The sequence below is a fragment of the Balaenoptera borealis genome (assembly GCF_965194805.1).
Source record: "Balaenoptera borealis genome assembly, chromosome: 20".
Classification (NCBI taxonomy): Eukaryota; Metazoa; Chordata; class Mammalia; order Artiodactyla; family Balaenopteridae; genus Balaenoptera; species Balaenoptera borealis.
Genome location: NC_138879.1, coordinates 39,877,199 through 39,900,083, shown reverse-complemented (window position 1 = coordinate 39,900,083; position 22,885 = coordinate 39,877,199). Strand labels below are relative to the sequence as shown.

Here is a 22,885-nt window from a genome sequence, read left to right as displayed (position 1 = left end):
TTTTTGTTTTTTTCAGGTGGAGAGGAGTTTGGGTGTAGAAAGTTAAGTGGATCATTCCCCTTAGTTTGTAGTAGTTTAACATCATTGGTCCATGAACATAATTTTTTTTCTAAATATGGCCTGAATTGTAATAGAAATTAGAATGATTGACTTTAAAATTTCTTTCCTATTTCAAATTTGGTGGTAGTAACATTACATTCTTAAGCTCTAGAGGATATGTGGGAGAGCAAATCAGCCTTATCTTGTAAAATGTGTGGTAAATATTATATTGGAGATTTTCTGAGGCTGAGAAGCTGTATGCTTAATAAAGAAAGAATATGGTTTTTAGAGAGCAGTGGTGAGGGCTGAGGTTGTTTTTTTATAAGGAAGCTAACGTTATGGTTGGTACCCTAAGTATATTTTAGGGAAAAGAAAAAGAACCAGGCAACCTTTCTCAGCTTTTAATGGAGGAAATCCGTGAACTATAATTTACTGTATTTCTTAGGTACTTGTCTGTGTCCTTCCTAAGAGGCTAAGCAAAAAGCACAGGCATTTTCCAACTTTATTAATGTTAGCCTACTTTTGATTGGTATCCTGAATGGGCTACTTTAGAATAAATAGTAGAGTTGTATAAAGGGCAAAATTTACACAAGAGATGAGAAGTATAACTTTTTTTCTTTTTTAAAGTATGGCAGGAAAAAAACAGTTGAAAGATCTTGATTAGACTGTGTCCTTCTGGGATAGTATCATTTGTGAGCTTGTCTATTTCCTGCTTTTATAAGCTCCTTAAGGGCCTCGTCATCTTTTTATCTTCCACTGCTTCTAGCACATTCTACACATAGAAAACATTCTGTAAATATTTGTAGATTCAAGCAACGTTGTAGGCAAAGAAGAGGTATTTCAATTGGGCCTCATTTCAAGGAAGAGGAAGGGGTCAAGAGATTGTCATGGAGATGGGAAGGCCCAGTGAACGTTAGGGGACAGCAGGTAGGCCAGATGGACTGTGGCCCTGAGTGGGAGAAACGAGTTTTGTGAGATAAAACTGAAAAAGTTGTGTTCAAACTGGAGAGGGCCTTGAATATAAACTAAAAAAATTCAATTTAAGGGGGAATCATTACATTGTTTTAATCCCAAGAGTAGCTTTATCAAATGGCCCCTTAGCTAGATGCGCCTCACCTGTGCTACGTGAGCTGCGTTAGAAGCCACAGAGTCTGCAGGTGGGGAGATCCATTAGGAAGTCTTGCTGAGTCCAGGCCTCAGAAGTGAAGGCTGATCTGGGTTAGTAGCAGAGGTAACTGAAAGGGGAGGATGAATGAGATAGGCATTTGACAAGCAGGGCTCACAGTTATGCTTCACATTGTTTGTCATCTTGTTGCCCATTTTTTTGCCAAACTTTTGCTGTCTTATCAGTCTTACTTAGCTGTTTGTCTAACCAGTCTTTAAGCATGTTGCTGTTAGTAGTCTAAACATTTCAGAGAGTCCTATGAATGGTACATAGGCCAGTAGGTAGTTTGGGTTGTATAATTACTGGAGTAAGTCATGTTTGTCAGTAATGTTCTTAATTTAGTTTTTGTTTATGTTTTCAAAGTAGCCTTTATACATCTGTACATTATTTGGTTGTCTTAGCTAGGACCTTGGCAAACTTGTGGTTCTGTGTCCTCGTTTGACAAAGGGCAAACAGGACAGGGTGGTGAAAGGGATTGCATAGAGCTTCACGGTTACTTTGTGGCGGAGCTGGAGAGAAGAAAATGTCACTCGAGTGTCCAGTTTTTACTTAGCCACTAAGCCCTATTGGTGATTGTAATCTTTAAGACTGATTTGGAAAGTCTCAATAGGTTGACTACTTAAGTCTTAGTGTATGAGTAACTTTTTAAAAAATTGAGTCCTACTAAATTTCAACTTGCAGTTTAAACACTTTATCCAGTTAACACATTACTTAGCTGATACGTCTTGTGTGCAGTTTGGAAAAGCTGTTCACTGTTCAGACCTCTCTTTGGTGCGGGCTCGCTTGTCAGCAGAATTTGCGAATGGTTCAGATCCTCTACAAGGCTGTAATCAGGTAGATGTCCAACTAGAAATTTGTGAACCACCTTACAGAAAAATCTTGTTGATTAAAATATTTTAGAGCTAAAAGACTCTAAAGTTTGATTTTTAGCCCTTTTCCTGGGAAGGGGGAGTGTTGTGCAATAGAAAAATGCAAGGACACATAAATTTGGCATACCGTTCCTGATCTCACTATATCTTTAAAGACTATCCAGAAACCCACTTCAGATCCTTGACTCCCAGATTAAGGGCTTTTCCCACTCAGATTTTTTCTTCCTTAATCTGTCCCATTTCCTTTCCCTCCGGTCTCAGAGAAAGAAGTCCCTCTTCCTTTTGCTACGTTAATGCCATCGTCTCAAAAACCTTGTTTTAGCTATCACTAAGTATATCTTTTGTATCCTAAATCTTTGTCTATGAAGGTCCCTTCCTCTTCCTCTGTTGAAACCGTTCACTCAAAGATCACCATTTTCGCAAACAGCGATCTTTATTTAGTAATCCTCATTCTTCTCAGCTTCTCTACAGCGTTAGACACTTTTTCCTTAAATGCAGTCCTTCCTCAGTTATAACTCTCAGTTATAAGCAACTTCTTTGGTTCTCAGTGACCCTTCCGTACTCAGTTTTCACTAAGAATTCTCCAAGGTTTTCCTTTGTTGTCTTCTCACTATGTACACATTCCTTTGGCTCTTTCATCCACAACCAGACTTTAATTTTTTTCTTTTTTTACCTTTATTTAAAAGAGCCTAGGTAGATTGATGCAGACCCTTCCCTTGAGCTGGAGTTACTTTTCTGGTTGCCTATTAGATTGCTCCTCGTGGACACCCTCCTAACACCTTTCTCCCCAGACCTGCTCACACTGGGTTCCTGTCAGCAGGTAAACAGTGTCACCATCCTTACAGTTGCTCAGGCCCAAAATCTCGGCAGCATCTTCAGCCCTTTCTGCTTTTTCAGTGCTGTTCTCCATCCTGGTAGTTGCTAAGTCCTGTTGATTCTTCCTTTTAAATAGATTTCATTCACCTCTTCTTTTCTATTCCCACTACTCTGGTTATGACCCTTTTCATTTCTTTTTAAGATTATTGTAGTAGTTTCTTAGCTAATTCTTGTTATTTCAAGTCTTCTCTGTCATACCCCATTACCAGAGAAACCTACAGCACATTTCTTTTTTTTTTTTTATAAATCTAGATTGTTTTTAGTAAGTATATTTCTTTTATTTATTTACTTATTTATTTGGCTGTGTTGTGTCTTCGTTGCTGCTCAGTCTTTCTCTAGTTGCGGCGAGCAGGAGCTACTCTTCGTTGTGGTGCACGGGCTTCTCACTGCGGTGGCTTCTCTAGTTGCAGAGCTCGGGCTCTAGGCGCGCGGGCTTCAGTAGTTGTGGCGCATGGGCTCAGTAGTTGTGGCTCGCGGGCTCTAGAGCGCAGGCTCAGTAGTTGTGGTGCATGGGCTTAGTTGCTCTGCAGCATGTGGGATCTTCCTGGACCAGGGCTTGAACCCATGTCCCCTACATTGGCAGGCGGAGTCTTAACTACTCCGCCACCAGGGAAGCCTTACAGCACATTTCTGATCATTTCATTAGAGAAAAATGTATGACATCAGGGAAATGTAGATCTAAATCACAATGAGATACCCCCTCATACCCATTAGGATAACTATCATTATAAACAAACAAACAAAAATTCAGAAAATAACAAGTGTTGGTGAGGATGTGGAGAAATTAGAACCCTGGTGCATTGCTAGTGGGAATGTAAAATGGTGTAGCTGCTGTTGAAAACAGTTTGGCAGTTTTTCAAAAAGTAAACATAGACGTACTCTATGACCCAGCAATTCCACTCCTAGGTGGAGACCCAGAAGAATTGAAAGAGGGACGCAAACAAATACTTGTACACCAGTGTTCATAGCAGTATTATTCACAACACCCAACCCAGCTGTCCATCAACAGATGAATGGATAAGCAAAATGTGGTACATACGTACAATGGAGTACTATTCAGCCATAAAAAGGAATGAAATTCTCACGTGTGCTACAACATGATGAACCTTGAAAACGTTATGCTAAGTGAAATAAGCCAGATACAAAAGGACAAGTATTGTATGATTCCACTTAATATAAGGTAGCTAGAATAGACAAGTTCATCAAGCCAGAAAGTAGAATAGTGGTTACCAGGGGTTGGGGGGAAAAAGTAATGGGAAGTTATTTTTTAATGGGTACAGAGTTTCTGTTTGTGATGATGAAAACGTTCTGGAAATGGATCATGGTGATAGTTGTACAACATTGTAATGCCACTGAACTGTACACTTAAAAATGGTTAAAATGGTAAAATTTTATATTGTGTATATTTTACCACAGTTTTTAAAAAATCTCTGACTTTATACAATACTCAAAATAAAATCAAACATTTTAAAGGCCCTCTACATTTTGCTTCCTTTTCCAGTCCTGTGTCTTATATTCAACCTTAAATCATTTCTCTGAACACACTACAGCTTCGGCCTCTGAGATTTTGCTCAAGCTATATAGTGTGCCTCTCTTTAAGATTTAGCTCAAGAGATACCTCCAAAAAACTTCCCAAGATATAACCCATAAAATTAGTCTTTTTCTTCTCATTTCTGTTAGTATTCTGGCCCTCTCACAGCCCTTAGCACATTCTGTCCTATGTTAAAGTTATTTGCCTGCATCTGTGTCTTCAGCGAGACTGAGCTCATTCAGGCCTTTCATGTAGTAGACACCCAATAAATGTTCAGTGAATTGAATCTAATCCAGCCCTCTCATTTTATGGATGGGGAGATTGGAATCCAGGGGAGTCACACAGTGACAGAACCAGGACCAGTTTCAAGGTCTTTTGTCTTCTGGCTCAAAAATTTTCACCCTACACTAACATGCTGACTGTCATGTGTCTTGTGGATGGTCAATCTGTATTGATGGTGGATAATTCAATATTGTACTATGGAACAGATGCCAGGGCCCAGGCTATAATTTTTTTATTTATGTGAAATGTTACATGTTTTATCTGAAATCTTTGCACATAGGAAGATCCTGATATATTTTTGTTCTGTTTTCAGCTTCATGTTTCCAGTTGCAGGTGGAATAAGACCCCCTCAAGGTATGTGAAAGCTTAAGTTTTCAACTTTCATTTTTCACTATTATGTTTCTGAACTTGGAGATTAAGTGGGTAAAAAAGTCGTATTGCTGCCAAATAGAGTAAAATTTTCTTATAGTCTCGAACCTCTGTGACAGCTTACTCTTAAAATTTCTCAAAAATTGTTTAATTTGGCGAATAAGAAGGATCGTTCCTCATTTCTCCAAACTTATTTAAGCATTATATTGACAGGTTATTATTTAACCTCAGAGGTGAAGGAGACTCTCAAGACAAAAGTATTAAAGAAACAGGTGACAAAGATGAAATGAGTTGTAGTTCTCTGAATGCCATCTTTCTCCTGTCTGTCTTCTAGATTGTTAGCTCCATGGGGCAGGGGCTATGTCTGCCTTATGCTCGTCAGTATCTCCAGCACCCAGCATGCTGATAGAAAATAATAGGGTCTTCATAGATGCTTGTTGAATGAATAAATGAACCCCTTTAGTTATTTTATACTTAGGTTTTCTCTATATGAATTTGGTCTTCTTTTAATCATGTACATAAGAGATCACATATTCTGATTCTGTTTAAACTATTTTAAGTTTCAGTTTTATTCCTAGCAGTTTCTCCACTAGGTATATCCCTTCTCTCTTGGTTTCAGACAAGGGCCCACCAATACTGCTTCTAGCTTTGTCTTCAAGGAAACAGTAGTGAAGGGGTATAATCTTGACTCATGCTTCTGTGTCACTGGAACACAAAACTGATCAAAGAATATGTCTGCCCTTCTTTCTGCTCACTTCTCCCACTCCAGTGTGCCCCGCTCCTCTCCACAGGCCAGGCTGCTCTGAAAACTGGCCCTTCTCACAAAGCCAGTGTTAACTGGTTATGGTAGGCTTGCTAGAGAAACAGAGACTCCTAGGTCACCAGTAGAGATGAATGATAAAGAGCAGCTCAGTAGCAGGTGGTCAGTGTCTCCATTTATAATCAGTGATGGAGGTTGAGTTTCAGGTAAATTTTTCCAAGGGTCAGTTGTATTCTTTTCATTGTGCTCACATTTATGCATTATTTAAGCTATCTGTAATTAGATGTGTCCCAGATTTAGATCAAATGGTTTGAGATCTTTTGTTCTTTAGGAGGGCATTAGAGAGTTGTGTGTTCATTATTGTGGCTCGTCATTTTGCATTTTTATAAACTTTCAAGTAAAAATCTACATATGGAGCAAAGGAACAGGACAAGAAGAGAGCCCAGAAGGTTGCCTGATTTTTTTTCTTCTGGAATTTGGAATTGTTTTCAAGATTTTTTTACAAAGTATGTTAGAGTGGACTTTTTGATCTTTTGAAGGCATTAAATTGTGCATGGGTTATTTCTGAAAGCATATACAAGGAACAGACAAAAAGAGTAGCTACAAGATCATTGAGTAGGTGAATAGGAGACAGGAGAGAAACAAGACTTGTTTTTCACTGTGTATACTTCTGTGCCGTTGAATGTTGTACCAAATCCTTGAGTTACCTGTTCGACTTAAATACACTTATGAAAATAAATAAAACTGTAGGTCCAAAGGCATAAGAGGGAAAACATCTTACTATGCTATATTCAGTCTGTGCGTTCTTTTTTTTTTTTTGGGTAAATTTATTTATTTATTTATTTTGGCTGTGTTGGGTCTTTGTTATTGCATGTGGGCTTTCTCTGGTTGCGGCGAGCAGGGGCTCCTCTTCCTTGCGGCGTGTGGGCTTCTCATTGCCGTGGTTTCTCTTGTTATGGAGCACAGGCTCTAGGCACGTGGACTTCAGTAGTTGTGGCACGCGGGCTCAGTAGTTGTGGCTCGCAGGCTCTAGAGGCGCACGGGCTTAGTTGCTCCGCGGCATGTGGGATCTTCCCAGACCAGGGCTCGAACCCGTGTCCCCTGCATTGGCAGGCGGATTCTTAACCACTGCGCCACCAAGGAAGTTCCCAGTCTGTGCATTCTAATTCTCCATGACACCTCAAGGCCTTCGCATTTGGTGTTCCTTTGTCTAGAATACTCTAACCAAATATCCGCATGGCTCCCTCCCTTCAAGTCCTTGCTTCAGTGCCACCCGTTGGGGAAACCTTTTCTGACTGTGAAACAGCAACCACTCCTTTCCCTGGCTCTCCCTTTCCCCCATCCCCACCTGATATCCACTTATTTTTTTCTTTTTTTATTATCTCCCCCAATTACAGTGTAAGTTCCATGAGAGCAAAGACCTGGCTTTGTTCAATGTTGTGTCCCTAGAATGGTGCCTGACATGGAGTAGACCCTCAAATATTTGAAAAAATGATTAATATAAATGAATAGTTTGCCACTAATAAATGTTACCTACAAATGTGGTGTCCATGCTTCTGAAATTAAACTCTGTATGAATAACCTTGAAGGTACACAGAATCCACGAGATCAATATGGTATACTTTAGCAGACCTTTAATTTTTTTAAAATCAAAATTTGATTTTACAAAGTTCCTTATACTAGAACCAACATGGATGTAATATGTTGTACAGTGCAAAATTAGGATGAAATTTGTGTTCAGGCTATGTAGGGATTTTGTCTTATTCACTGTTGCATACCAGGTATCTAGAACTGTGCCTAAAATGTGGTAGGCATTTTGTATTTATTAAATCCCTGAAGGGATGTAATCTTTCTTCTCCTGTACTCTTGGGAATACTTCATTGGAAAAGTTTGGGAGGTACTATACTATAAAACATACTTTCATGATGGTTTTCCTGCCATTGCATTATATACTTTGCATGCTGATAGCTGTTTTGTGGTGTTATATTAATTATTCATGTAAGGAAAGAGAAGAGGAGTATCATTTCTTCGAGCATATTAGGTATTAAACAGTTTCACAGATGTGAAACCGAGGCACAGAAAGAAGTTAAGCAAGTTGCTTAAGGTCCCAAACCTAGCAAGTGACATTTTTAGTTGGCTTCCAGAGTTCATGCTCTTAACTACTTTTGTATTAAAAGTAACTTAATTAGTATTAGTATTAACTCTTAACTACTAGTAATCTGCTGCAGTATAAAAAATTACCCCAAAACTTAAAGAAAATAAACATTTTACTGTTTTACACTTTGTGGGGGTTAGGTATCTGGGAGTGGCCTCACTGGGTGATTTTGGCTTAAGGCGAAGAGATTGCCTTAAAGATGTCAACTAGGACTGTAGTCATCGGAAAGGTTGATGGGTTTGGTAGATCTGTTTCCCAGATGGCTCACTCACATAGATGGCAAATTCGTGCTGCCTTTTGGCAAGAGATTTCAGTTCCTTGCCACATGGATTCTCCATTCCCCCTAGGACTGCTTGAGTATTCTCATGATGTGGCAGTGGCTTTCCCCAACAGGTGATCCAGGAGAGCAAGAAGGAAGCTGCAGTGGTTATTAGGAACCTTGGGGGACTTCGCTGGTGGTCCAGTGGTTAAGACTCTGCGCTCCCAATGCAGGGGGCCTGGGTTCAATCCCTGGTCGGGAAACTAGATCCCACGTGCCGTAACTTAAGAGCCCGCACGCCGCAACAAAGATCCCGCACCCGCATGCCGCAACTGAGACCTGGCGCAGCGCAGCCAAAGAAATAAATAAATATAATAAAGAGAGGGAGGAAGGGAGTGAGAAAGAAAAGAAAAAAGAAAGGGAAAGGGAAAGGAAGAAGAACCAGCCTTGGAAGTTACACACCGTCATTTCCACAATATCCTATTGGTTATTCTGGTCCGCCCTATTCAGTATGGGAGGGAAGGACAAGGATATGAATGCCAAGAGGCAGAGATTGCTGGGGGCCATCTTGAAGGCCAGTTAGGCCATATTGTGTATTTTTTAAGTGTGCACAAAAATTCTGTGGAATAGGTATTATTATCTTCATTTTACAGATGAAGTTTTGTAACTTGCCCAAGATCACATAGCTAAGTAAATGATGGAATTGGAATTCATACTCAAGTCTGTCTCACTCCAGAGCCTGTGCCTTTTCCTCTATACTGTGCCACCTCCCAAGTAACAAGTCCTTTAGGTGCTTATGGTTTTAAGAAAATAAACTGTAAAACACATTGACCTTAGTGATATCTTTATGTTTTTCAGCAGGTCTGATGCCGATGCAGCAACAAGGATTTCCTATGGTCTCCGTCATGCAGCCTAATATGCAAGGCATGATAGGAATGAATTACAGCTCTCAGATGTCCCAGGGACCTATTGCTATGCAGGTACTTGCCTCTTTAGCCAGTGTTTACAGAGTTATCGTTTGCTGTTAATTGTCTATGTTCTAAGAGCTACATACTAGGAGCTTAATGTTATATTTAGAAATAAGTGTAGTCTGCATCTTAGGTGGCTTCCTTCAAAATAAAATGAATATATGTTAGTAAGAGTGAAAAAAAAAGATAAATCATCTAAGAAAAATCTGGTGACCTCTATATTTGACTGCTGACTTAGAAGAATTATAGAATGGCATCTTGGAAAGCTTAGGGACCTGAGGCCATGAAATCACATTGTTAGAAGAACTCTACTGTTCTCATGAAAGGAGCAGTATTGTCGTTTGCAAGGCTTAGATACTGCTTTGTATTGAATTGTCTCATCTAATCCCCATAACAATTTTTTAAAGAGGTGGTATCTCCATTTTTCTGATGAGGAAACGGAAGTGTTGTGAGGATGCTCACAGAGCATAGGCAGCCACGATTTGAACCTGTGTCTTCAGTAGGTCTGTACTTGACTGTTTATACATTGAATTCTCTCTTGAGAGCATCAGGGAGCCATTGACTGGTATAAAGCGTGGAATGATGCAATCAGAATTGTGTTTCAAAAAGATCATTCTGACTGCTGATTGGAGAATGATTGGAAGGAGAGGGGAGAGTGAAAGTGGATGTAAGGAGAATCATTAAGAGGCTGATGTAGTGAGAGCAGGCGAGATGTTGGCTTAACTTAGGGTGGTAGCAGGCAGGTGCAGAGATGGATGTTTTTGAGAACTTCTTAGGAAATAAAATGAAGAGAACTTGATGAAGGATTGGATGTTGAAAATAAAGGAGAAGGTGGTATCACACTTGATTCCCCGTTTTCTGCATGAGCCACTGACTGGTCATTTATTAATAAAAGAAACACCAGAAGAGATTGTTTACTGGAACATAATTGTTGACTTTCAAGGACCCATGAAATATTCAAGTGGGGCTGTCCAGAGACAATTATCAGTTGACCTGGCACTCAAGATTTTTCACTCTGGGTTGAAAATTATAGATTTGGGAATCATCCACACATAGAAGGTAATTGATGCCATAGGGGTGAACTAGAACATCCAAGAACCCTATAGATGGAGAAAATAGTCCAGGATAGAGCCTTCAGAATTTCAGTGTTTAAATCTAAGGGAGTGAGTTGCAAACAGAGGAGATTGAAGAGGAACAACCACAGAAGGTGGTGGGGTTGGGGGGTGGGGGGATTAAAGAAAAAAAACATGGGTGTCAGACAGACCTAAGTTCAAAGCCCAGCTTTGCCACTTACCTGTAAAACGGGGATTTAATAATAACTTGCCTGTACGGTTATAGAAAGAATTGAAAAAGGAATTATATAAAGCACTTGGAATTGTACCTGGCGCACAGTGAGCAGGAAGTGGCAAGAAATTTTTATTTCTTATATTGTTAATATCAGGAATGATCTTTCCAGTGGCATGGCACTATTTCATGTTCTGTTTTTAATATTTGTCTATGTTTCCATGCTTTCATTGGCTCACAACCCCCATTTCTGTCTAAAACTTTCTTTCTTGAATAATGGTAATAAACAGTAATAATAATAATGACCACCATTTGTTGTTTACCTGTGCTATATTCATTGTGTGTATTATATATTCAGTCCTCATAACAACTCCATAAGTAATATTTTTATTCCCATTTTATAGATAAGGAAACTGCAGTCAGAGAGATTCAGTGCCCTGTTCAGTGTCGTACAGCTTGTTTCAGAACAGAGACTGAAACCAAAGCTATCTTACATTTTGGAGCCTGAGTTCTTAATTACCAGTGTTTCCCAGCCTTTAGTCATTTGAGTATCACCTTCATGATTTTTGCCATGTATTATTTAATTAACATTTTTAATTGGTTAGGTTTGCAGCAAATTCTTAAAGGTATCTTTTCTTGTTAAGTAAATAGAAAACCTCATTTGTTATAAGCAGAGGGTAACCAAAAAATAAATATGATGAATCAAAACAATATTACCAAATTCTAGCTAGGTACTGTTACTTATTGAAGTTTATAAACCTCATGTTTACTTTCTCTTTGTTTAAAAAAAAAAAAAGTAAATTATGTCTACAGTTTACCCACAAATGGTTCAGCAGAAGCAAAAAAGAGTGTATGTATGTGTAGAAACAGAGAGCAGGGACTTCCCTGGTGGTCCAGTGGATAAGACTCCACGCTCCCTATGCAGGGGGCCTGAGTTCAATCGCTGGTCGGGGAACTAGATCCCACATCCCGCAACTAAAGATCCCACGTGCTGCAACTAAGATCTGACACAGCCAAATAAATAAATATTAAAACAAACAAATATTTAAAAAAAAAAACCAGAACAAATAGGGCAAAATGTTAACATTATACTGTTCTTCCAGGAATTCCCTGATGGTCCAGTGGTTAAGAGTCCATGTTTTCATTGCCGAGGGTGCGGGTTCAATCCCTGGTCAGGGAACTAAGATCCTGCAAGCCCCTAGGCACAGCCAAAAAATTTAAAAATAAAACAAAAAAATATATATTATACTGTTCTTCCAAATTTTCTGTAAATTTTATATTTAAAAAAAGGGAGAGTTTAGGTAAAAATTAATAACACTTAAAATGAGACATAAATGGGAATCTGAATGAGAGTCGCAGGGGAATTGTAGAGAATTTTCCTGCTAGCGTGCCGAGCGTGTGTCCCTGCGTAACTGGTCGTGATCGTAGATAGTGTAGATTAAAGCAAATAAGGTTGTTTTGTTTTGCTTTTGTTTTGGTTTTAGAATTGGTGAGTGAAATTGATGGTATCATGATTTAATTAACAAGTACAGCCTAAGGAATGGGCTTTATCCACGTTGGTAAATTATCTTCTTCAGCCACGATACCTATTTAAACCAAGTAAACTGAATCCAGGGGTCAGATCTTTGGCTGAATCCAAAGTGTTATATTATTGAAAAAGAAAAAAATCATTCACAAATAAACCAGAACAAAAGGATTTTGTACTATTAATATTTTAAGTGCCATATATTTCATTTTTACCTAATTATTTAATATTTTCTATTCCTGCATGTTTTATGTATGTATTAGTATAATAGCACATGTATATAACTTATAAATAATATTGGGAGTTAGCAATCAGAATTTAAGCTTAAACCATTGTCATGTCAAAGTCATTTAAGCAAATAAAGCTTCTATGTTGTATGTAAAGATTTAGGAAAACTTCCAAATCATTCTTTATTCACCTCCAGTAAGAAGAAAATAGGAATAAATTGAGCTTTTGTAGGTTTTAAGTCCCAAGTTATTACTCAGCTTTCACTAGGTTATGCTACAGAAACAAAAATCCCCAAGTCTCAGTGACTTACAGAAACAGATTTATTTCTCATTTATGATACGTGTCCTTTATGAGTTAGCGGATTCAGCTCCATGTTCTCTTTATTGTGAGACCCTTAACCAAGGACATCCCAGAGATGGCCAAACCCTGTGATGACTTTTAAAGCTTTCTCTCAAAGGTAGGATTTATCAGTCACTTCTCACAAAGTAATATGACCCAAAAGCATCATTAGGAGAGTATACCAGGAGGAATGCACACCACATAGGGATGTGTCATCTTATAGTAAGGGCAGCAAGTAATTGGAAACAATCTACCAAAGAATACCATGTGTTTCTAATTAAGATTTAGTAAACTTACCACTGAATCTTAACAACTGATACAATTTTTTTTTTTGGCCACCCCCGGCAGCTTGTGGGATCTTAGTTCCCTGACCAGGGATTGAACCCGTGCCCTCAGCAATGAAAGCGCAGAGTCCTAACCACTGGACCTCCAGGGAATGCCCACAATTTTAAAATCATTAATTTTCACACTAAACATTGTTTTATAACTTGCGTAATTATCTAAAAAAATTTTTTAAAGAGTTTGAAACAACCAAAAACATTAAGGATCTCTAACATGCAGAAAACAATAAGAAAGTGAACTACCAGATTTGATATCACCCAAATAATTTCCCTGAATATCAGGAGTTTAGGATTAATGGTTCTAAAGTAAAGAAGCCAAAATCTTTTTGTTTAACCTTTTTTCTTGCTGACAGGCATTATACTGCTTGGAAGCTGCTCACTGTTCTTAAAGGAGAAACTCATTCAGATCTTATTTTTTTCCCTCAAACTTAATAACCTTAACCAACCACAGACATGTATGAGGAATACCCATTATTCTTTAGTCACCCCTTAAATGTTTGAGGGGTGCACTTTCAGATAAAAGTCAAAGATGAAAATTAGTCTTGGTTGCCGAATAGCCCTCCACTCCCCAAAACTCATAAAAAGAACACACTTCACAAGATTTAGAATAAATTTTAAAGTCATTATTCAAAATATTTCAAGTATATAGGGAAGAATAGACTATATGATGAACATGTGTGAGCCAATTGCACAGCTTTATCAAAACATTTTTCGTTAAACTTTTAATTTTGAGGTAAATGTCTGTACACATGTACGTAAGAAATAATACAAAGAGATCTTTCCCTGTTTCCCCCCGTGGTAACAAGTTGCAGAACTACAGTATAATATCACAGCCGGGATGTTGGCATTGATACAGTCAAGATACAGAGCATTCCCATCACCCCAGGGATCTCCTCATGTTGACATTTTACAACAAAATTCATCTCCCTCCCACTTCATACCCCCCCCAACCCTTCATACCCCCCCCAACTAATATGTTTCCCATTTCTATAATTATGTGATTTCAACAGTGTTACCTAAATTGAATCACTAGCCTTTTGAGATTGGCTTTTTTTTTTGTTCTGCATAATTCCCTTGAAATTCATCCAAGTTGTTGCATGTACTTCATTTTTATTGCTGAATAATATTCCATTATTGTATATACTACTGTCTGTTTAACCATTTACCCATTGAAGGACGTCTGGGCTGTTTTTAGTTTTTAGCTATGACAAATAGAGGTTTTTGTGTGAACATAAGGCTTCATTTCTCTGGGATTAACGCCCAGGAGTGTGGGGTGGCATGGTATTTGGATGTTTAGTTTTTACAGAAACTGTTTTCTGGAGTGGTTGAACCCTTTTACATTCTCACCAGCGATATATGAGTGATCCAGTTTCTCTGCATCCTTGTTAGCATTTGGTGGTGTTATTTTTTATTTTAGCCATTCTTATAGGTGTGTTGTGATATTTCATGATTTTAATTTGCATTTCCCCAATGACTAATGTCAAAAGAAAATTCAAGGAGCTTTACTTGATATGGGTATTTTATTGGGCAAGAAACAAACTATTCCCCAACAGGGAGACCTCAAGCCGCAAGTGCTCTCAGCAGTTACAGTTAATTAGAAACATGAATGAGTACATTGTCTTCTACTGTGATGACTTTCTAGAAACTTACTTTCCTTTTCATTGCTAAGCTTACTTGTTTGTAGCTGATTAGCTAGGAAACTGTAAGGTCATACTGACATGAAGAACGCTTAGGTTTTGTTTAAAGTCAGAGTCAGCATTTGGGGGAACTCAGGACAGTGTTACATTTTGGTTACTGTGAGCCTTTGGTCTAGGCGTATATTCAAAGTGCAGCCTCCATATTGGTTTCTCTTTAACACTAATGATGCTGGACATCTTTTCATGTGCTTATTTGCCATCATTACATTCTCTTCAGCGAAATGTCCCTTCCTGTCTTCTGTTCATTTCCTAGTTGGATTTTTTTGTTATTTTACTGTTGAGTTGCACATATTTTCTTCCAGTCTGTAGCTTGTTGTCTTAGTCTGTTCAGGCTGCTATAACAAAATGCCAGAGATTGGGTAGCTTATAAACAACAGAAGTTTATTTTTCACAGTTCTAGAGGCTGGAAGTCCAAGATCAGAGTGCCAGCATAGTCGGGTGAGGACCCTCTTCCAGGTCACAGACTTTTAGTTGTATCCTCCCAGGGGGGAAGGGACTAGGGAGCTCTGTGGGATCTGTTTTTGTTTTTGTTTTTGTTTTGTTTTTGGTTTTTTTTTGGGGGGGGGAATCTGTTTTTAAGAGCACTAATCCCATTCATGAGGCTTCGTCTCTCACGACCTAATCACTTCCCAAAGGCCCTATCTACTAATACCATCACCTTTGGGGGTTAGAATTTCAGCATATGAGTTAGGGGGAGACACAAACATTCAGACCATAGCACTTGTCTTTTCATCCTCTTAACAAGGTCCTTCTCAGAGAAAAAATTTTTAATTTTGATGAAATCCAATTTATCAGTTTTTCACTTTATAAAACATGCATTGGTATAAGTCTGAGAATTCTTCACCTTGCCCTAGATCCTGAAGATTTTTCTGATTTTTTTTTTATTTTTTCTAAAAGTTTTACATTTTACATTTAAGTCCATGATCCATTCTGAGTTAGTTTTTGTACAAGGTATGAAACTTTGGTTGGGGTTTATTTTTTTGCCAATGGATGTCCAATTGCTCCAGTACCATTTGTTGAAAAGGCTGTCCTTCCTCCATCAGAGTGCTTTTGTATTTTTGTCAAAATCAGTTGGGCATGTTTATGTGAGTGTTTTTCTAGGTTCTCTGTTCTGTTCCATTGACTTACGTGTCTACTAGTCTTGATTACAGTAGCTATGTAAGACTGATTCCTCCCATGTTTTCTCCAACTTTATTGCAGTAAAATACACATAACATAAAGTTTACCACCTTAACCATTTTTAAGTATACAGTTCAGTGGTATTAAATACAGTCACATTGTTGTGCAGCCATTACCACCATCCATCCGCATAACTCTTTTCATCTTGTAAATCTGAAACTCTGTACCTATTGTACAGTAACTCCCCATTTTTCCCTCCTTTCAGCCCTATGCAGCCACCATTATATACTTTAGGTCTTTATGTCTTTTGGGTTTTGGGGGGTTTTTTTGGCCGCACTGCACGGCATGTGGGATCCTAGTTCCCTGACCAGGGATCAAACCTGCGCTCCCTGCACTGGAAGCGCTTTGTCTTAATCACTGAACTGTCAGGGAAGTCCCTAGGTCTTTATAATTTTGATTACTCTAAGTATATCATGTAAGTAGAATCATACAGTATCTGTCTTTTTGTGACTGGTTTATTTCACTTAGCATAATGTGCTCAAGGTTTATCCATGTTGTAGCATATTGCAGAATTTCCTTCCTTTTTAAGACTAACATTCCATTGTATGTATATATGACACTTTGCTTATCCATTCATTGGTCTTTGGACACTTGGGTTGAGTCCATGTTTTAGCTATTGTGAATAATACTGCTATGAACACGGGTGTAAAAATATCTCTTTTAGACTCTGCTCTCAATTCTTTTGGGTATATACTCAGAAATGGAATTGCTGGGTCATATGGTAATTCTATTTTAATTTTTTGAGGAACCTCCATACTGTTTTCCACAGCAACTGTACCATTTTATTCCCACCAATAATATAAAAGAGTTCCAATTTTTCCACATCCTCGCCAACACTTATTTTCTGTTCTTTTGATAGGATCCATACTAATGGTTGTGAGGTGGTATCTCATTCTAGTTTTGATTTGCATTTCCCTAATGATTAGTGATGTTAAGTATCTTTTCATGTGCTTATTGGCCATTTGTATATTTTTGGAGAAATGTCTGTTCAGTTCCTTTGCCCTTTTTTTAAAAAAATTTATTTTATTTATTTATTTTTGGCTGTGTTGGGTCTTCCGTTGCTGCACGCGGGCTTTCTCTAGTTGTGGCGCGCAGGGGCTACTCCTCATTGAGGTGCACAGGCTTCTCATCGCGGCGGCTTCTCTTGTTGTGGAGCACAGGCTCTAGGTGCGCAAGCTTCAGTAGTTGTGGCACACGGGCTTAGTTGCTCTGCGGCATGTGGGATCTTCCTGGATTAGGGCTCGAACCCGTGTCCCCTGCATTGGCAGGCGGATTCTTAACCACTGCACCACGAGGGAACCCCCTTTGCCCATTTTTGAACTGAATTTTTTGTTGTTGAGTTTTAGGAGATTCCTATATATTTTGGATATTAACTCCTTATCATATATGTAATGTGTAAATATTATCTCCCATTCTGTGGGCTGCCTTTTTACTCTGTGTATTGTGCCTCTTAATATACAGACTTTTTAAATTTTCATGAAGTCCAACTTGTCTATTTTTTCTTTTGTTGCCTGTGCCTTTGGTGTCATATTCAAGAAAGCATTGCCAAATCCAGTATTATGAAGTTTCTGTTCTATGTTTTCTACTGAGAGTTTTATTATTTTAGGTCTTACATTTAGGTTCTTGATACATTTGGAGTTAATTTTTGTATATGGTGTTGGGTAAGGGTCCAATTTTGTTGAAAACCGCCATTTGTTGAAAAGACTGTCGTTTACCCATAGAATGGTCTTGGTACATTTGTCAAAAATCATTTTGACCCATATATGCAAGGGTTTATTTCAGGGCTTTCTATTCTTTTCCATTGGTCTATATGCCTTTATGCAAGTACCATTACTGTTTTGATCACTGTAGTTTTGTAGCAGGAAATCAGGAAGCCTGAGTCCTCCAGTTTTCTTCTTTTTCAAGATTGTTTTGGCTATTCAGGGTCCCTTGAGTATGAATTTTATTTTATTTTATTTTTTAAATTTTTTTTGAGGACTTGGTATACTGTTTTCTTTCTTTTTTTAATTTATTTTTTTAATATTTTGTTTATTTATTTTTGGCTGTGTTGGGTCTTCATTGCTGCACGTGGGCTTTCTCTAGTTGCAGAGAGCAAGGACTACTCTTTGTTGCGGTACGCGGGCTTCTTATTGCGGTGGCTTCTCTTGTTGTGGAACACGGGCTCTAGGCACACAGGCTCAGTAGTTGTGGCGCGCAGGCTCAGTAGTTGTGGTGCACGGGCTTCGTTGCTCCGCGGCATGTGGGATCTTCCCGAACCAGGGCTTGAACCCATGTCCCCTCCATTGGCAGGTGGATTCTTAACCACTCTGCCACCAGGGAAGTCCCATTGAGTATGGATTTTAGGATGGGTTTTTCTATTTCTGCAAAAATGTCATCAGGATTTTCATAGGGATTGCTTTTGTAGTTTGCTTTGGGTAATATTGACATTTTAACAATGTTAAGTCTTCCAATCCATGAAGCATGCATTGTGTTTCTATTTATTTATGACTTCTTTCATTTCTGTCAGCAGTTTTTGGTAGTTTTCATTGGATAAATCTTTCACCTCCTTGGTTAAGTTAGTTCCTAAGTTTTTGTTGTTTCGTTTTTTTTTTTTTTTTTTTTGATGCTATTGTAAATGGAATTGTTTTTGTAATTTCCTTTTTGGATGTTCATTTTTTGTGTATGGAAATGCACGTGATTTAAAAACATTATTTTAATGTCAAGTTTTTTCTAGTGGTACATACCTCACTTTCTTAGTGCTTAGGGAGCAATACAATCTGAAAGCTTTATTTTGTTTCAACTTAATATTTGAACAATATTATTTCTCTAAGTTCTAGAACAGTCCATTTTTCATTTAATTTTGAGCATTTTATGCCTTTTCTTTTTGGTGGGAAGAGTAATTGTTTCTGCTGACATTCCTTCACCTCTTTTGGCTCCCACACCCCTATAGCGAGGTTGGCTCATGATTTTTGTGTGTTGACTTTGTATCCTGCCCCTTGCTGAATTCATTTATTAGTTCTAACAGCTTTTTTGTGGAGTCTTTATGATTTTCTACAAATAAGATCATATCATCTGCAAACAGAGATCATTTTACTTCTTCCTTTATAACTTGGATGCCTTTTATTCCTTTTTTTCCCTAATTGCTCTGGTTAGAACTTCCACTACTATTTTGAATAGAAGTGGTAAAAGTGGGCATCCCTGCCCTATTTCGTTTTTTTCCTTTTGCCACACCGTGCAGCATGCAGGATCTTAGTTCCCCAACCAGTGATTGAACCCGTGCCCCCTGCAGTGGAAGCATGTAGTCTTAACCACTGAACCACCAGGGAAGTCCCCCCCTGCCCTATTTCTGATCTTAGAGAAAAAGCTTTCTGTCTTTCACCTTTGAGTATGATGTTCACAGTGGGTTTTTCATATATAACCTGTATTGTGTTGAGGTAATTTTTTTCTGTTCCTAGTTAGTTGAGTGTTTTTTGTCATGAAATGCGATTGTATTTCGTCAAATGCTTTTTCTGCATCCATTGAAATGAATATGTGGTATTTACATGGATCATTTTTCATATATTGAACCAGCCTTGCACTACAAGAATAAATCCCAATTGGTCATGGTTTATAGTCCTTTTACTATGCTGCTGAATTCTGATGGCTGGTGTTTTGTTGAGGATTTTTACATTAGTGTTCATAAGGGATATTGATCTGTAGTTTCTTTTCTTGTAGTGTCTGTCTGGCTTTGGTACCAGGGTTATGCTGGCCTTAGCGTAACCTCTCTCCTCTTCAATGTTTTGGAAAAGTTTGAGAAGAACTGCTATTATTTCTTCTTTAAATGTTTGGTATAATTCACCAGCAAAACCATCAGGACAGGGCTTTTCTTTGTTGGGAGATTTTCATTACTGGTTCAATCTCATTAGCTGTAGAAGCCTGATTCCTCTCACGTTGTTATTATTTTCAAAATTGTTATAACTTTTCTAAGTTCCTTTGCCTTTCCATACAATTTTAGAATAATGTTGTCTAGATCTACAAAAGCTCTTGCTGGAGTTTTGGTAGGAATTATATTAAACCTTTGTATCAACTTGGGGGAAATTGACATCTTTAATATGAAGATTCTTTCAATATATGAACATGGTATGTCTCTCCATTTTTTTAGGTCTTCTTTGGTTTCTTCATCAGCATTGTATAGTTTTCAGCATACAAGTCTTGTAAACGTTTTGTTAGATTTACATCTAAGTATTTCATTCTTTTGAGTAATTGTAAATGGCATTATATTGTTAATTTCTGTGTTAATGTGTTCATTGCTAGTATATAGAAATACAAATTGATTTCTGTATATTTGTCTTGTAAACTGAAACCTTGCTGAACTCACTTATTCTAGGAATTTTTGTGTAGATTCTTTTCGATTTTCTACTTAAACAGTCATGTCATCCTTTTATCAAGTTTTAACCCGCCATATTTGCTTCACATTTTTTAAAAGACTTTAACAATATAGGTATAATTTTTTCCTCTACTTCCCCAGAGATAGTTATCACTATCATGAATTCACTTTTTATTGTTTCCGTATGTATTTTATACTTTTTTAAATGTTTGTATATTCATGAATGTTATATAATATTTTCTAGGTTTTAAAATTTTACATAAGTGTGTTCCCTTTTGCATTTGATTTCTTCTTTTAACATCGTTTTTCTCCAAGATTTATCCCAGTTGTGGAATAATGCCAAGTTTGTTCATATAGCTGCTAGTAGTATTCCATTGCATGAATATATATTCTTCTATTGATGGACATTTAAGTTGCTTTCAATTCTTTGCTCTTTGTTTTGGTTTTATTGATGTCTAAGTGTTCATTATATATTCTGGATTCTAACCTTCGTGGTTATTTGTGCTGTCAATATCTCCTTCTAGACTTTGGCTTGCCTTTTAATTTTGTTTATGGTGTCATGTTTTGTAGAAGTTAAGTCAGATGGATAAATCATTTCTTTTATGGTTTGAGCTTTTCCTGTCTCATCTAAGACATAATCCTACCCTGAGGTAATAATGATATTCTACTGTATTTTCTTATTAAAAATTTAAAGTTTCTTTTTATATATAGGTTCTTAACCTACCTGGAATTGTTCTTTAGTATCAGTGTGAGGCTGAAGGGTCTAATTTTATTATTTTCCATTTGAGTAGACAGTTGTCCCCCAAACCATTTATCAATAGCCCATTCTTTTTTGTGCAGCATGTGGGATCTTAGTTCCCCGACAAGGGATCGAACCCATGCCCGCTGCAGTGGAAGTGTGGAGTCCTAACCACTGGACTGTCAGGGAATTCCTCTCAGCAGCCCATTCTTTTTTTTTTTTTTTAATTTATTTATTCACTGTGGTGGCTTCTCTTGTGTGGAGCACAGGCTCTAGGCATGGGCTTCAGTAGTTGTGGCTTGCGGGCTCTAGGCACGGGCTTCAGTAGTTGTGGCTCGCGGGCTCTAGAGCGCAGGCTCAGTAGTTGTGGCACAGGGGCTTAGTTGCTCTGCGGCATGTGGGATCTTCCCGGACCAGGGCTCGAACCTGTGTTCCCTGCATTGGCAGGCGGATTCTTAACCACTGCGCCACCAGGAAAACCCAGCAGCCCATTCTTTACCTGTTGATTTCGAAGATTACTCCTGTAATGTCAAATTTCTTTATATGCTTTGGATTAGTTTTTGAGCTCTTCTGTTTGTCCCATTGCTATTCTGTCTATCTCTACATCAGTAAACATCTTACTGTCTTAATTGTTCTAGCCCAAGATAAGCCTTGATATCTGGTGGTGTGGATCCTCCTTTTTCTTTTAAAGAATTATAGCTATTCATGGTCACGTCCCCTTCAGTATAAATTTTGAGATAAGCTTGTCAAATTCCATATAAAACCTGTCGTGATTTTGATTGAAATTGACATTTTGGGGACTTCCCTGGTGGCACAGTGGTTAAGAATCCGCCTGCCAGTGCGTAGGACACGGGTTCGAGCCCTGGTCCGGGAAGATCCCACATGTTGCAGAGCAACTAAGCCCATGCACCACAACTACTGAGCCTGCGCTCTAGAGCCCGTGAGCCACAACTACTGAGCCCGAATGCCACAACTACTGAAGCCCATGCGCCTAGAGCCCATGCTCTGCAACAAGAGAAGCCACCCAATGAGAAGCCTGGGAACCGCAACGAAGAGTAGCCCCCGCTCACCACAACTAGAGAAAAGCCTGCGCACAGCAACAAAGACCCAAGGCAGCCAAAAATAAAAATAAATAAAAATTAAAAAAAAAAAAGAAATTGACATTTTTACTCTTTTAGTCTTACTGTCGTACCTCTCCACTTACTCAAATCTTCAGTAGCCTTCAGTATCCTTCAACTTGGGGTGAACTTCTTTATCTTTTAGTCTTCTTAGTAGTTTATTGGATGTATCTCAGATTTCTGAGTTATTTCTTTTGCTGTGTTATTCACTCACTGTATAGCTAAGGATTCGTGTCTCTTAACCTTTTGGTTTATCTAGATTTCAAAAGAATGTATAAAATTAGACTCTATGAAATGTATAAAGTTACTTTTCAGGAGAAGGAGAAATACAAAATGCCATTTAGCAAGTTTGAATCTTCTTGAAGAACAGAATTGTGTAAATAGAAAGGTAATATGCATAATAACACCTTCTTTCATTCTTTATTATTTTTGTGGAATGTCTCATTTTGTCTTTTAGCCTATATGATTTGGGTGGTTTCTTTTGTGTTTTGTGTGCCTTGAGTAAACTGAGTCAAAATTTAAAAAGAAATTTTAATCCCGTACCACAAAAAAGAAATGGTAATTATGTGACATGGCAGAGGTGTTAGCTAATGCTATGGTGTTAATCATTTTGCAGTATATAAGTGGATCAAATCAACATGTTGCACACCTTAAACTCATACAATATTATGTGTCAGTTACATCTCAATAAAACTGGAAAAAATAAGGAACTGATTAAATTATAGATTGGGGAAAAAAAAAGAAATGTAATACTAGGACTCTGGCACTAATTTTTAGCAGCAAGAGAACCACAGTGTGATTAAAAATAAGTATACAT

The 22,885-nt window shown here is 38.0% G+C and overlaps 1 protein-coding gene across 26 annotated transcripts in view; it reads left to right on the top strand.

Annotated features, from left to right (window-relative positions):
• Positions 1 to 22,885, top strand: part of SYNRG (synergin gamma) — a 92,768-nt gene that overhangs the window by 1,513 nt on the left and 68,370 nt on the right. For 19 of the 26 annotated variants that reach the window (XM_082373909.1, XM_082373913.1, XM_082373908.1 and 16 more), the window contains exons 2-3: positions 5,076 to 5,116; positions 9,164 to 9,285. In XM_082373909.1, the coding sequence (XP_082230035.1) occupies positions 5,076 to 5,116; positions 9,164 to 9,285 (163 nt within the window). The remainder of the gene's footprint in view (positions 1 to 5,075; positions 5,117 to 9,163; positions 9,286 to 22,885) is intronic. The other 7 variants (XM_082373912.1, XM_082373907.1, XM_082373902.1 and 4 more) reach the window with 1 other exon arrangement.